Source organism: Channa argus, chromosome 20 (genome assembly GCF_033026475.1).
Source record: "Channa argus isolate prfri chromosome 20, Channa argus male v1.0, whole genome shotgun sequence".
Classification (NCBI taxonomy): domain Eukaryota; kingdom Metazoa; phylum Chordata; class Actinopteri; order Anabantiformes; family Channidae; genus Channa; species Channa argus.
Genome location: NC_090216.1, coordinates 13,570,966 through 13,585,407, shown reverse-complemented (window position 1 = coordinate 13,585,407; position 14,442 = coordinate 13,570,966). Strand labels below are relative to the sequence as shown.

Here is a 14,442-nt window from a genome sequence, read left to right as displayed (position 1 = left end):
TATATTCCATAAATAATTTCCATTTTTTACACACCCTTTCTTCAAAGGACCATATTTAAGAAAACTGGGATACACAAAAGCAATTAAAGATGAAGCATTTCTGACTCACGTGAGGTTTAAAATGTTCCATTTTTAAATAAATTACAATACATTTTGTTCTACTACTAGAACTTTATAAATTTTCTGTAAATAAAGATCTCTTTCCAAATGTAAGGATGATTTATAGATTAATAAAATGGAGCTTAAAATTTCATAGGGTTTCAAGTCTTCATTTTTACTAACAGAGCTTGTAATGTCAGTTTGATACATACTGTAAGATTACTGATGAGGATATTAATCCCCTGGTGAGTCATAAGGTGATTTATGACCTGCTTTATGAACTGCTGCTGTGCTCATCTGAATTTAGCAGATTATTTACTAAAACTGAAGAGAGTAAGGGGCCAGATTAAATTTGAGATGTCTATGAGCTTTCACATGCACCTGCACAGTGAAACAAAGAGAGAGTGATAGAGGGAAAGGGAGGAGAAGAGGTGAAGGAGGGGAGAGAGAGCAATGTCACACAAGGAAAAGGATGATTGGACAAAACCCAGTGTTATGACAGTAAGACAGAAAAGAAGCATGGGCAGTGTACACTGTATATAAACCGTAGAGGTTAATTGGGCAGGTGAACAGGTGAGGAACTCGAGAAAGTGGTAGCTGACAGTGGGTAAATTTGATCCACGGACAAGTTGGAAACTCAAGCATCCATCGGCACATTCACCCTGCGCTATATAAGACTGAGCCGGGTGTCAGCGACCACAAACCCTGATCAACTGCTGCTGCTGCTTTGGACCTGGACAAAGAGTAACACGAGCCAGCAGAGGTGAGTCCCACAGCTGCATGGACAAACCTTTAGTGCAGGTGTTGGCCAGGTTTAGAAACGTTGGGGTTTAAATTCTGATATGTTTGTCGTCAAGAGTTTAATTACGTCTACATCTTTCAAACTGTTGACTAAAAGGAGTCGTGGAATTTTTAGGTCAAAAGTATTGTTAATTTTCCATACATTTTCTAAAAGATGATAAATAAATTATAAAACATAAACAAATGAAAAAAGAAACAAAGAAAGAAGTAAATGAGTCTCTTTAAACTCATTTAAACTAAAGATGTGCATTGAATTTGAAAATTATGTATTTGAGGGTAGTTTTGAGGATAGTTTACATTTCTCTGTTTTGCTGGTGAGGGCATTTATACTTCTTCTCATCACATTATTTGTTTTTATTTATTCTTTAAATTCTTCTTCTAAATTATTCTGAATGTGTCTTGATGCACCTCAGTAATTCAGTAGCAATGAGTCTAATAACTGACTCTGTATCTACACAATTGACAATACAATGGAGGTTCTGTCAAATAAATTATAAGACTATTTCCACCATTAATCCCAGTAATTTTTGTGTGGCCCCTAAATGCCAATTATCTTACTCAAGTCAATTAAGCAGTTCGAGGGCAGCAAATTACCTCAGTACATAACATGTAGCCAGGGGAAATCTGAATCTGAGGTTAAAATTTTCCAAAATATAAGTTTATGTTTTTACTAATTCGCTTTATTTTTCTAACAATTCAAGCATATTTTCCAAACAATCGCTAGTGGAGTGTTGACGGAATCATAATATGAACCTAGATTGACTGAGTTCAAATAAAATTTGGGTTTCAAAGCGAGTGCCTGAGTGTGTTTGTGTGAATAATTTACCAAACTTTTCTTTTACCCTACAGCACCAACATGTCACTCACCTCCATCCTTTCAGCTGAGGCCATTGAAAATGCTGTGAAGGACTGTCAAGGTAGCATTTACAGAGATACACAAACACACATGCACACAAAAAACACACACACAAACTCTATCAGTACCATTATGAAAAACAAATAAATTTTGAGCTCACCAACATTTAGCACTAAATTAAACTTGACCTTTATGAACAATAGTGTTACACTTTCATTATATCAAAAGCTATGACTAATTTAATTTACACCTATTTAAAAAAGAAAATGTACAAGAATTTTAAAACTGCAATTGATAAATGGACATACTCATAATTTGTGTTGTAGTCATTTGTTCAACAACAAAACGATTCATAATCTTCTCTGCTGCATTGTTTTCCACAGTGTATTATATCCTGTCCAATATAGTCATCCAGCTTTAACGGAATTGTGATGAAAGGTGAATTTAAAAGGTTTTTAATCATATTGTCTGTTGTAGCAGACGCATGTGTCTGCTGGCCTTAAAAGATAAAAACAGGGCTGGAAAATCTCCTGGACAACAGCCACACGCTGTTTTAATCTCCACATCAGCAACATCCCTGGTGAACTCTGTGTGTCAGCTTTATCACCGTTCTCGTTTCCATTCTTAAAAAAAAAAATGGTTTTGTGCTAATTTGCCCTTTCAGCTCCAGAGTCATTCTGCTACAAAAAGTTCTTCCAGCTGTGTGGCCTGTCTTCAAAGACACCAAAGGAGATCAAAGATGTCTTCCAGATTCTCGATGAGGATAACAGCGGCTACATCGAGGAGTCAGAACTCAAGTGTGTGTTAAAACCCTGAAAAGCTCACAGTAATCACTTTAATTTTTTAAAGTGATATATAATTTGGGCGTATTTGTATGGGTGTATGTATCTGACAGACAGGGGGATTTGAAACAATAAATTACACAGTAGGATTACTGGAATGAGACCAATAAACCTTATAATCCACTATGTGCAAAGTGTTTGTGTCAGTGTCAATGCTGTATTTGTCTTATATAATGCACCTTTGTGTGACAAGAGCTGAGGGTTAAGTCATGCACTTTGATATTTGATGTGTTCATGTGCTGTCAGAACTCAGAAAATTACGTAGAAATGTGTGTCCTCTGTAGGTACTTTCTGCAGCGGTTTGTCCCTGGGGCGAGGACACTGACCGAAGCCGAAACCAAGACCTTCATCTCAGCAGCTGATGATGACAGTGATGGCAGAATTGGAGCAGAGGGTCAGTATCTAATTTCTCTGATTTTATTTTTAAAACTGTTGATGTATGCAGAAATTATATCAATGGTCGGATTAAATCTCAGGAGATCACTGAACATTTAATTTACTGTGATCATGCACCATCACTTTGATAAAACCTTAGTCAGACAATCTGAATTAAAGCAATGCAAACTATGTTTTTGCTAGAGATGCAGGGGTATGGTATGTATTATTATCTTCTACTATATAGGTTTGCGTATTAATGTAGTCTTTTGGTTCATAAAAAAAAAATTTTAAGATTTCAGAGATCTCAAACATGTAGTTCATTCTTTTTAATCTGATGGAGCAATGTTTATATTGAATTGCATCACTATGTCAGGCTTCCTTGCTTCCTGTAATGTTGATTCAATGATTTAATGTTTACTATTAGATGCATTAGATAAGTAGCACAGTTGACAGAAGCATATTTAAATATTGTATAACTGTAGAGGTTTGTTTAAATGCATTATTTGACCTCTGACTTAAAACAATATTTTTCCTTAATCCCTCAAAAGACTTGAATATTTATCTGTGTGTCTTATCATTTTCTTGTGTCAAATATGTATGTAGGGATTTTGTGAGGTTGAATAAAAGGTAAACACACAAATTGTTGACATTCACATTCAGTGAATTTATTTGCAAATGGCTCATGGGCATTTTAACATGCTTTATATTTCTCCAGAATTTCAGACTATGGTCCTGTCCTGAATTTTCCAGATGAGGACAGCTTAAGTTCTTCAGTCATTTCCCCACCTCTGGAGTCTCTGAATTGCAGCTTCCATACCCAGTGATTTTTCTTTTAAATCTGTGTGTGTCAATTGTTTTTAAATTACCTTTTGTTAATTTAAAGACATGAGACTTTTAATTTGTTTTTGTTTATTTTAACGGTGTTGGTCTATGTATTCTTGCCTATGCACATCCCGACTCTGATAACAAATGAGAAAAATAAACATGTGAAAACCCATTTGTCTAATTATGCCTAACTCTTGTAAGACATGTGTCATCATACTGTGTAACAATGCAATACCAGAACTTAAAAGTATAAAGTAAGCCACAAATATAAGGGCTAATACTTTACTATAGGTAGTAATCTATATGATAGAAATCGATAGTAATTTCCACAAGGGTTTGCAGGACCCCACTGAAAGTTATCAGTCATTATCTCCTGTTTGGAATTAAGAGCTCCATGATGTAAGCAAATGCAATTAAGAAAAGGCCCAGCACAAATTGAAATGGAAACTATTTGGCTGAGTAAAGATAAAGAAACATAATATTTTAAAAATCTTTAACATTTTAAAAGTATTTTACATTAACAATCTCATCACAGACTTCAGTGTGCAATGAAGATTTAACACCTCAGTAGGCCTTTTTGTCAGACATACAGTAAGTACTTACAGATCGAATAAATGTATGAATTTATAAATCTACATCGTTTCACAGTTGCATATTCATTCAATAACAGTTTCTTAGCCCCTAAATACATCCGCTAATATTAACAGTTCATACGCTGACGTTCTACGTTCTATCGATGTAGGAACTTGGAAACTTATTTGGCTTTAATCGGTTTTACCCGAACAGTCTAAGGTGTGACACTGCGCTGTCAAAAGCAGGAAGTGAGGAATGTAAAGTATAATGCGGCATCTTCTGTCATTGATCTCATTTCCTCATTTTATTTTTCTTTACGATAACTACATACAGGAGCTTCTGAACGTGCTTGGGTGCTCTCTAAGGTGAGTCTTACCGTCGCGTTATTACGTTCCCGACACGGTCCAGGGAGTTTACTTGCTCCGTGTGTTTGCAAACACAACTCCACTGCTAGCAGAGCAAGCTAGCCAGCTGTTTGAAGGCTTGTTAAGAGAATATAAGGCAGTGTACCTGGTTAAATCACAAAGCTTCAGACGTAACCTGTGTGTTCAGTTTGTGTAATTCTGATTTATTAAATATGTAAACTTAATACAGCATTTAACAGTCTTATTGCTAAACGTGCTACACAGGGGAAAAAAGTAAAGCAATTAACAAAACAGAGTCGACAGAACATTACAGGCTGTCCTGAAGTCTAAACAAATATAATGAAGTTTTTCCTCCACTTGTTTTGTGAAACAAGTCTTACTGGTAAAATCTGAACTTTGTATTCAAAACCTTATAAATGCCATATTAAACGTGATCACTGTATTGTAATAAAATTACACTGTAAGAAAGTAAAGTAAAGTTTACTGCTACATCTTATTTGCCATTGTGTTAAGTATCTCTACAGCAAGCTAAAACTAATGCAGTCTAGTGCTACAGTCTTCCTTCATCAAGGATTACTGACCTCCCGTCATCAAGGTTATAATGTTCAGTTTTTTGATGTACCTTTATTATAATCGGAAGGCTGTAGTTTGTGCTGCATTTGCACCACAGTTTTATTGGGTTACGTTGATACTGGGTGCACTGCATTTATTTGAATGTATTTGACATATTATTAGCCTTTCTCAGTATGTTCAGCTACATTACTTTTAACGATGTATCCATGTAAACTAGTAACAGTTTTTATATTATTTTTCCATTTATATTTTTGTATTGGAAAATACCATTGCTGATTAAATATACTATGGTTTATTTTTATAGTCTTTAATCTATTTCCTCTATAAAAGTTACATTTTCCACCACTGTAATGAGTCGCTTTTTCCGGGTACCCCTACTCCGGGCATCTGCATGTACCAGTTACAGATTCCTAATTAAATAGTGTACCTGGGTAAATCACATATTGGAAATATTTTAACTACAGGCACCATGAGGGAAAGAATTGCTTTGGTAAGAGAATTTAAGTCATGGCCAAGAAATTGAATGCTGTTGTTAATAGAAACACATTTAGCACTGACAAATTTGTGGATTGGTCATTAAATGCCCAATTTGCTAATTGCTTTTTGTGCCTATCTACTGTACTCAGTGTGTGTGGTCCCATGAGTTCCTTTTTCCTCATCTTTCTTCTACAGGTACACGGCATGGTAACCCAACTGTCCTTGGAGCAAAGGAAGTCCAGACACAAGTTACACTAATGCTGATGATTAGGTAAACATCACTTGGTCCAGATGGTGCAAGTTGACAGAGATGTATTGAAAGAAACCTAGAGTCTGTCTGTTATCTTGGATCTGTCAGCTCTAGTCTTTTTGTCTGTTACAGTCCCAGAATGGCCTCAGGTATGCAAGAGAAACAATACACACCGACTCTGCTCAGTTTTTTCATTTATAACCCTACTTTTGGACCACGGGAAGGAGAGGTATGTGTGATTCCCAGAGGATATTCATAACACAGTCCGTTTTCCTTTTAAACGCTGGATATATTATGAAACACATTTTGATTGGGGAATTAAATAGCTAATGCACATACTTTTTCTTTAGGAAGAGAAGAAGATTTTGTTTTACCACCCCAGTGATGTTGAGAAGAATGAGAAGATTCGAAATGTGGGCCTTTGTGAAGCAATTGTACAGTTCACCAGGTAGAGATCATAGTGCTGTACTAAGAAGAGGGAAGCGTAAAGTACAACAAGATAAGGAAATGTTGCAATAAGTAGCCAGATACACACTGATATATCTAGTGTCTGTAAAAACGAAAAAAAAAAAAAAAAAGTAGCTCATCATCCTTGTCCTTTGTTTTATGGTTGTCTTTAATCTTGCAGGACCTTCTGTCCAACCCAACCAGCTAAATCTTTGCACACACAGAAGAACCGGCAGTTTTTCTTTGAGCCTGAGGATAATTTCTGGATAGTCATGGTATGGTATATACCATATACACTGTTTGCCCAGAATTTGTTGGCCTTATTCGGAATGTAATTTTAGCTTTACCTGTCCAAAAAAAATTTATCTAACCTGTTCCTCAGGTGGTTCGAAACCCAATGATTGAGAAACCAGGCAAAGATGGGAAGCCTCCCACAATAGAATATCAGGAAGAGGAAATTCTTGTGAGTACTCACAGCCAAATTTGTCTTTATTGTTTTCCTTCATTGTCCAATTTGAGTTTTTCTTACTGGAATTCTACTTTGTAGGATACCGTATATGGTGCAGTTGTAAGGCAATGCTACAGCATGTACAAGGTCAGTTCTAGTATGGTACAGCAGCTCAAACTACCAGTCTAAAGTCATCTTTAAAAATCATCTTGTAATAATGATTATTTTCCATGTGCTATAGCTTTTTAATGGCACGTTTGGCAGAACAATGGAAGCTGGCGGAGTGGAGCTGCTCACTCAGAAGTTTGAGAAGTTCTTCTGCAGGGTAAAAATCTTTCCATTTCTCACGTTGGTATTCTGTGGCTGGGTTTTTTTTTATTCATACTGTATGAGTTTATTATTTTTTTCTTTTGACTGCATGTTTTATTCCAACTTATCAGCAGTTGTTTTTAAAAAGTCAGTCATGCCTGAAACTACAGTAAATGTTTTCACAAGGACCAACTTCCACTATATTTGACATTTACATGATGTTTTAGTTTCCCTATGCCTCTTAGTTCTTTCAAACAGTGTTTGCAGTCATGCCTCATTTCTTAATAATTCTGTGTTAGCATTAGCTGCCTTTATTTCATGCTATTGCCACCCTGCTGAATGATGCATAAAAACTCATGTTAAGGTATTTAAAAATGTATTTCTAATTATGGAATACCCTTCTTGAGTTAACATGGGCTTCCCTCTCCACCGTGTAACTCAAGCCCAGAGACAGAGAGAAAGGGAGAGGCTGTGTGCATATTAGATGTTGAATATCAGTGCCTCTCTGTCCCAGGGTGATGCAAGAGTCCCTGCTGTGTTTCAGTCACTGAGTTTCTCATTTCACTTTACTTATTGCACTGTAAAGATGCAGGTAAACAAACCCCTTTGTCTTTTCCTTCTCGTGTGTCTTGGTGTTTTTGGCACGTGTGTGTTCATTCTGGGGTTTCCAGTATCTGCAGACTCTCCACTTGCAGTTCTGCGACCTGCTGGATGTATTTGGGGGCATCAGCTTCTTCCCACTGGACAAGATGACCTACCTGAAAATCCAGTCCTTCGTTAACAGAGTGGAGGAGAGCCTCAGCCTGATCAAATACACCGCTTTCCTTTATAACGACCAGCTTATCTGGTACAGACTAAGTGCTTGTTTAAAACTAAACTTGTTTATAACTTGCCCTAAACTGTGTGTGTCTCTGTCTGTCTCTGACATTTATCATCTGTTCAATTTGACAGCTGTCTTGAATCTTAGACAACACATACAGTATTTGCAACCTTATACCAAGATAAATACTAGCATTGGCATCTGCAGGCACATTATGGCTTCACACATGACTTGTAATCCTCTTTGCTGTTTTTGTTTTACCTTACATACAATGTCAGCCAATCAGCTCTGTGTATAAGCACAGTGGCATTAGATGATTTCTAATGAATAGTCCTGAGCAGTGTGCTCTTTCATTGCAAACTGTCAATAGACAAGCAGAGGAGAGCTGATTAATTATTATTATCTATTTTAAGTGGTTGCATTGTGTGCTTCCATGCTCCTTTTCTGGAGCATTATTTGCCGTATGTTCACCACCACAACTAAACAGTAAATATTACCAAGAGACACTTTGTTATAATATACATCTTTAATATCCATTATGCCTAATAACCTAGATGTGAATTTTTGTAAGATGTGTTGTAAAAGTGTAATTATGTGGTTGGGTCTGCAGGAGTGGACTAGAACAAGATGACATGAGGATCCTGTACAAGTACCTCACCACCTCGCTGTTCCCCAGACACTCTGAACCAGAGGTGAGGAGGTGTCATGCACCTGGGGAAGTAGGAAGTGTGGGAGACAAATTGAGGATGTAATGGAAAAAAAAAACTAATATTGGATTAATTTTGGATAAAACTATTAATATTTGACATGCAAAACATTTTGAGGAAAGAAGCTCATGGCTATCAAATGTGGCATGATGAGTGTGGTGCTAATACTGTGTCTCTTCGTGCTTGTTATTTTATAGCACCTGACATTTTTGGTTTCATGCTGTTGCTATGTAGTGTAAATCTTTTGTGAGGGGATAATTGGGACCAACAGAATTGTAAATTCAGACTTGAACAAAGCAGTGATGATGAGCGGTCTCTCCATTGTCCTCTGTCCTTGTAGTTGGCTGGCCGGGACTCTCCTATGAGGCCTGAGGTCGCAGGGAATCTGTTGCACTATGGGAGGTAAGTCCCTGCCTTTCCCAGTTTGTGTACCTATTCCATCTGCAGAAGTTTGGATAAAAACGAGAGTACGATTTGGCTTTTGTTCAAATGTTGGTGTAGTCGTTGAAGTAACGGATTAAGGATGTGGTGTCCTGCATTACATGTCAAAAAGGATACTCTGGATGTGCTAATGAATGTTTACACATGGATAAATGGAGGCACTGACAGTGATGCGATTCATTTGCAGTTAAGCAGGTAACACCCTGGACTAACACCATTGTAGCTAAGCAACAAAACAGGGAAGAGTAACAATGCAGTCTTAGGTAAATCAACTATAGAGTTTCTGTGTACATATGTAAATAGAGCTTTTCTCAGTTGTGTGGTGTCCGACAAAAATCACTATCTTCTGCTCTTGGGAGTAACTAGTGACTGAAGGTGAAGTGGGGCTTCTGCTGTAGTCTAAGTCTGACTCCTGGTGACCTGTCATGGGACAAGAAAAGCAGTTTTACAGCTATAACCATAACAGACTAGATTTCAAGTGTGATTTGCCTACTTCTGTTGGAAGTTTCTTTCTTTAAGTGCAGTTTTTGCTCTCTTCTGGCTCAAGGGGGATTTCTTGAGATTTTTTTCCATATTATTGACCAGCTTATGTTAAGAGGCTAAATTTTTGTTGCAATTTGGAACTACATTAATAAAATTGTATTGAATTGGTGAAGGTCAGTTAGCACTAAACTACACAGAGAGAAGACATATTTGACACAAAGTCCTGATTCTAGTTGTTATTAGGTGGCATCTGTGGAATTCACTGAATCAACAATGAATTCCTTGTTTAGTTTGTGGCATCATAATTTTATCAATTACAGAGAAGGGGGGTTAAAAAGCTTCTGGTCCACTTTAAAACTAAGGAAATTCATCTCCAAGTGCTTTTGTAATTGGTTCCGTTCATTCATCACAAAATATTTTACCAGATTCTGACCATGTTGCTATTAAATCTGTTATGAACTGAATGAACGTACTTTGGTAAGCCCCTGCATTTACAGCATATACACTTGGGATACTAACTTACCCAATAATCCCTCTTGTACAGTTCTTAGATCAGTTATATTTTGTTATTGAAAATAAGAATTCAGACTTTACTGGAATGATTTATAAATGTTCAGTGCCCCCTGAAGCTCAACCTTGAAATATTTTGTCAATAAAAGTAATTTGTTAACAGCAACTATTATAGTCTATTCATTATTAAAGGTGTATTGTATATACCTATTGTGTATATATATGTCATTACTTAATTTAGAAAATGTTACATAATAACAATAAAAATAATGTTATTTTGTAATACTGTTATTATTATGGCTCCCTAATTGAGTAAAATTTTAGTAACTGTTTTCTTTCCTTTGCTGCCAGAGTTACATTTAAATTTGCACTTGTCTATAAATGCTAAAGCATGGCTAACATGCTGATGCTTACCAAGTGCAGTATACAGTGGCTTGAACATGTTTTATTTGTTTCTTTATTTCTGTCTGTCTATCTATCTATCAATCAAACTTAAACTATGTTTGATTTATGTTTATTAATAGTGGATTTATTTTGATGGTTTTACAAAAACAAAAATAACAAATGCATTGCATTCTGGGATTGATTTCAAAGTGAGAGCAGTAACGTGAAAGTTTGATGTGAGGGGAGGCTTCTCTGCCCACTAACATTGTTTAAGACAGTTGTGTCTAATTTCTTCTACTGTGGCGTAAGTAAAAAATCACTGAAGTACTTAATTACAAGACTTGTGGAGCTAGAGATGCGATAACATATACCATAACAACACTAGTTACATTGGTATTTAGTTAATGCTAGATATGTCTTTTAATCGCAACATACCTGTTATCCTGTCAAATATGTGGTTCCACAGATTATTTGTTTTTTTAACAGCATTATTAGCATCACACCTTTTCAATTTTCGGTCTTGTTGTAATGAGAGATTTTACCAGGCATGCTGTCCACTCTTTTTCCCAGGTTTTTGACTGGACCCACCAATCTCAAAGATCCAGAGGCTAAATTCCGATTTCCAAAAATATTTGTCAGTGCAGAGGATGGCTATGAGGAGCTGCATCTGATTGTTTATAAGGTAAGGAAGTAAATAACATAATAATATTATATTTTGTGACAGCTGTAATCACCTATTAATTTAGGCAGTATATTTAATGTAATAAAATACAAGAGAAGTTATGTAGTGGAATATTTATTAAAAAATAATCTGTCAAATTATATGGGTTTTTGGGATTAAAGTGTTTTATTTAAAAATTATTAGGTGCATCTACAATTCTTATCATCATGTTAATGTAATTTCCGACCTGTGTGACATTGATTCTGCATTTAACCTGCACTTATCTGCTTTTTTTCAGGCGATGAGTGCTGCAGCTTGTTTTATGATCAATGGTAAGTATGGACCCAACCATTTAGAGAATGGAGATTCATTTTCCTTTTTCTAGTTGATTCTTCAAGTTGTATTTTTTAAACTGTTTCTTTATGAAACTGTGACTTTTTTCTCTACTTTTCAGCCTCTGTGGAGCTGACGAGGGACTTCTGTGAACAGCTAGATGCCTTGGTGGGCCCTCAGCTCACCTTGCTCGCATCTGATATATGTGAACAGTTCACCATTAACCGCAGGACATCAGGGTCAGTTATAAATTTACCATTCTCCTAAATTAGAATTTGCTACCTTGTGAAAATGGCATGTTCTTTTTTGCAGATGTGTTTGTCATCAGTTTGTAGTTTGTATTATTTCTGTATGGCTAGCAGCAATAGACAAAACTTTAATACTACTTAGGAGTAACTCAAGCAATGTAGCTTTAAAGACAGGCATCTTTGCCTGCTCCCTTTTAACCCCAGGAATTATCTCGAGATACGTCTTGGCCTGTAACACAACACTGGACTCCCTGGTCCAGACAATTTGATGGGCTCCACTTTAATCACTTTAGTGAAGAATCCACTAAATAAATAATGCTGCCCCAAATTCATCAGCTGACATTCAGGTCTGTGTCCTGATTTGGCTTAGTCGTATTGTAAATAATTAGATGCAATACACATAGATCAGTTGTGTGGTCTATTTGAATACAGTTACAGTTCTGTTGTCAGATACAGCTGTGGTAATAAAGTAACTGTGCCCTGCTCACATTAGTGTGGGTGGACAGTTGAGTAAGCTTAATAAAATGCACATGTTGCTTTTAGTGGATGTTATCATCTAAAGTGATTTGGCTTACTATATCATTTATTAATGCGTGTTTACAGAATTGTCGGCCATAAACTCTTTAACCCCTAGCTTGTTGGTCTCTTACTGATTTATGATGTGGACACTGCTCCAGTTTGTGTGTTAAACGCTGTAGCATTCCTTCTAACGTAGTCCAAATTGTGCTAGGAGCCTTATCCCCTACTTGATGGGATTTAGAATTAGAGCTGTACATAACAATGTCACCTACAAAATGAAATAGACAATTCAAAAAGATAATTGCGCAAAGAACACTCTTTTACAAGTCATTTTATGGGATTTAACTTTAAAGCAGTATGTTGTTGCTTACTGCTTAATCTTTGTGTTTAGTTGTTATTATTGTCTGTTCCATTTAGGCCAGAGAAGGAGCCCCAGTTTAAGTTCATCTACTTCAACCACATGAACCTGGCAGAGAAGAGCACCATTCACATGAGAAAGACCGCCAGTGTTTGCCTCACCTCTGTCCATCCTGACCTCATGAAGATCCTGGGAGACATTAACTGTGACTTTGCCAGGTACGTCAGAGAACATTGGCTTAAAATAGTAAAGTGATATAACAAACGCCTCAAAATATTTGTTGTTATAGTTTTCACTGGCCATAAATCAGTTAGGTTGCCTCATAGACAAAGTATATCCAAATGAATATCAGCACAGTTATTACTGTTATGCATGAGTTGTTGCCTCTTGCTATTTGTTAACTCATTATCCTTTAAACAGTCATGAGACTGCAATCATGTGACAGCCACATTTTCATGGATGGCACATGCATTGACATCAACATTTGCAGCATTTATTCCAGTATCAGTATTAGTTCCTGTTCTTGTGCAGGTGGCATGTACATATTATTTGTCATCTTATCTTTTTGAAATACTCAAAAGATACTCACAGTTATGTAAATGTAATTATGGATTAGGTTGTAGGTTAAAAAACATGTCATGTTGTGTTTTTTTGTATTAAAACTAGTGACCTACTGTACAGTCTTTCTGACACAAGCTTTTAGAAATATCAAATTTTAGGACTTCTAAATGTTGAATTTTAAGTTCAACACAAAGAACCTGCTGTAAATGTGATACTTGCCTTTTCCCTTTCTCCCAGGGTTGATGAAGATGAAGAAATCATTGTAAAAGCAATGACAGACTACTGGGTAGTTGGCAAGAAGTCAGACCAGAGAGAACTGTATGTGATTTTGAATCAGAAAAATGCCAATCTCATCGAAGTAAACGGTGTGTCTCCATCACCTTGCAAACAGCAAATCAGTGCAATTGCAACCACAATTGACATTCTGCCTTGATACTTAATCTCCACTTAATGCCCTTTTATCTTGTCTCATCCACAGAGGAGGTTAAGAGGCTTTGTGCTACGCAGTTCAACAACATATTCTTCTTGGACTGACAGGGTGGACAAAGATTATTTCATCACACTAAACACTGTCAGTGTTGCAGGGTATAAAGACAGCACCAGTGTAATGCAATAATTGCATTGTTAATAAAATAAATAAAAGGATTTCTCACCATGTTTTTTTTTAATTTAACCTACAAAAGTTTATTTTCTTTTGTAAGTGTAAAAATTCAAAAGTTGTATGTATGTGTACTTTTTGTAGATACATTGTAGGATTTAACTGTTTATTTTGATTTTTCAATGTATTCTTGTGTTTTTTTTCCTTCTTTTTTTTTTAAATGATCATTATGACATTGTCTTAAATTAATTTAAAACTGACATGACAAACTCCAGGTTCCTTTGATGATCAGTGATAATTTTAAAATATCATGTCAAAAGTATTTTGGTTTGTAAACTCCTAACTTTAAATAAATTAATAAGTAGTTTTTATTAGTAAGAATGTCCTTTTTTTTTAAGTCGAAGATGCACAATATACATATGGTATATTTTGAGCAGTCTATCAAATACTAGCATTTGTTAGCATGTGTATTTAAAATCAATGTGACACATTTTCAAATAATGAGAGTAAAAATGGTCAAGAACACCAAACTTTTGCATTATTATATTTCAGAATGATTTGGATTCCTTCCGTGGT

The 14,442-nt window shown here is 36.0% G+C and overlaps 2 protein-coding genes across 3 annotated transcripts; both read left to right on the top strand.

Annotated features, from left to right (window-relative positions):
* Window positions 1–587: 587 nt before the first annotated feature.
* Window positions 588–3,991, top strand: pvalb9 (parvalbumin 9). Of its 2 annotated transcripts, XM_067489287.1 has the most exons (6): window positions 588–862; window positions 1,750–1,817; window positions 2,421–2,553; window positions 2,883–2,992; window positions 3,580–3,603; window positions 3,692–3,991. In XM_067489287.1, the coding sequence occupies exons 2-5, from the start codon at window positions 1,757–1,759 to the stop codon at window positions 3,588–3,590; spliced, it is 315 nt and encodes a 104-aa protein (XP_067345388.1). In that variant the 5' UTR covers window positions 588–862; window positions 1,750–1,756; the 3' UTR covers window positions 3,591–3,603; window positions 3,692–3,991. The 2 variants fall into 2 exon arrangements, with proteins under 2 accessions (XP_067345388.1, XP_067345386.1); XM_067489285.1 differs by lacking the exon at window positions 3,580–3,603 and having other exon boundaries at window positions 592–862; window positions 3,692–3,990.
* A 596-nt stretch (window positions 3,992–4,587) lies between these two features.
* On the top strand, window positions 4,588–14,237 carry ccz1 (CCZ1 homolog, vacuolar protein trafficking and biogenesis associated). The gene is made up of 17 exons (XM_067488874.1): window positions 4,588–4,739; window positions 5,985–6,060; window positions 6,172–6,268; window positions 6,390–6,487; window positions 6,668–6,761; window positions 6,869–6,949; window positions 7,034–7,081; window positions 7,176–7,259; window positions 7,915–8,090; window positions 8,674–8,755; window positions 9,111–9,172; window positions 11,159–11,270; window positions 11,548–11,581; window positions 11,704–11,821; window positions 12,767–12,925; window positions 13,506–13,633; window positions 13,747–14,237. The coding sequence occupies exons 2-17, from the start codon at window positions 6,047–6,049 to the stop codon at window positions 13,800–13,802; spliced, it is 1,443 nt and encodes a 480-aa protein (XP_067344975.1). The 5' UTR covers window positions 4,588–4,739; window positions 5,985–6,046; the 3' UTR covers window positions 13,803–14,237.
* Window positions 14,238–14,442: the final 205 nt, after the last annotated feature.

What these genes read in the sequence shown, in the direction of transcription:
- pvalb9 (XM_067489285.1), top strand. Translation starts at nt 1,757, where the DNA reads ATGTCACTCACCTCCATCCTTTCAGCTGAGGCCATTGAAAATGCTGTG. An exon ending in TGCTGTGAAGGACTGTCAAG is followed by an intron (nt 1,818 to 2,420) that starts GTAGCATTTACA and finishes TTGCCCTTTCAG; the next exon opens with CTCCAGAGTCATTCTGCTAC. An exon ending in TGGCAGAATTGGAGCAGAGG is followed by an intron (nt 2,993 to 3,691) that starts GTCAGTATCTAA and finishes ATATTTCTCCAG; the next exon opens with AATTTCAGACTATGGTCCTG.
- ccz1 (XM_067488874.1), top strand. An exon ending in TTGAGAAGTTCTTCTGCAGG is followed by an intron (nt 7,260 to 7,914) that starts GTAAAAATCTTT and finishes TGGGGTTTCCAG; the next exon opens with TATCTGCAGACTCTCCACTT. An exon ending in CAATCTCATCGAAGTAAACG is followed by an intron (nt 13,634 to 13,746) that starts GTGTGTCTCCAT and finishes TCTCATCCACAG; the next exon opens with AGGAGGTTAAGAGGCTTTGT.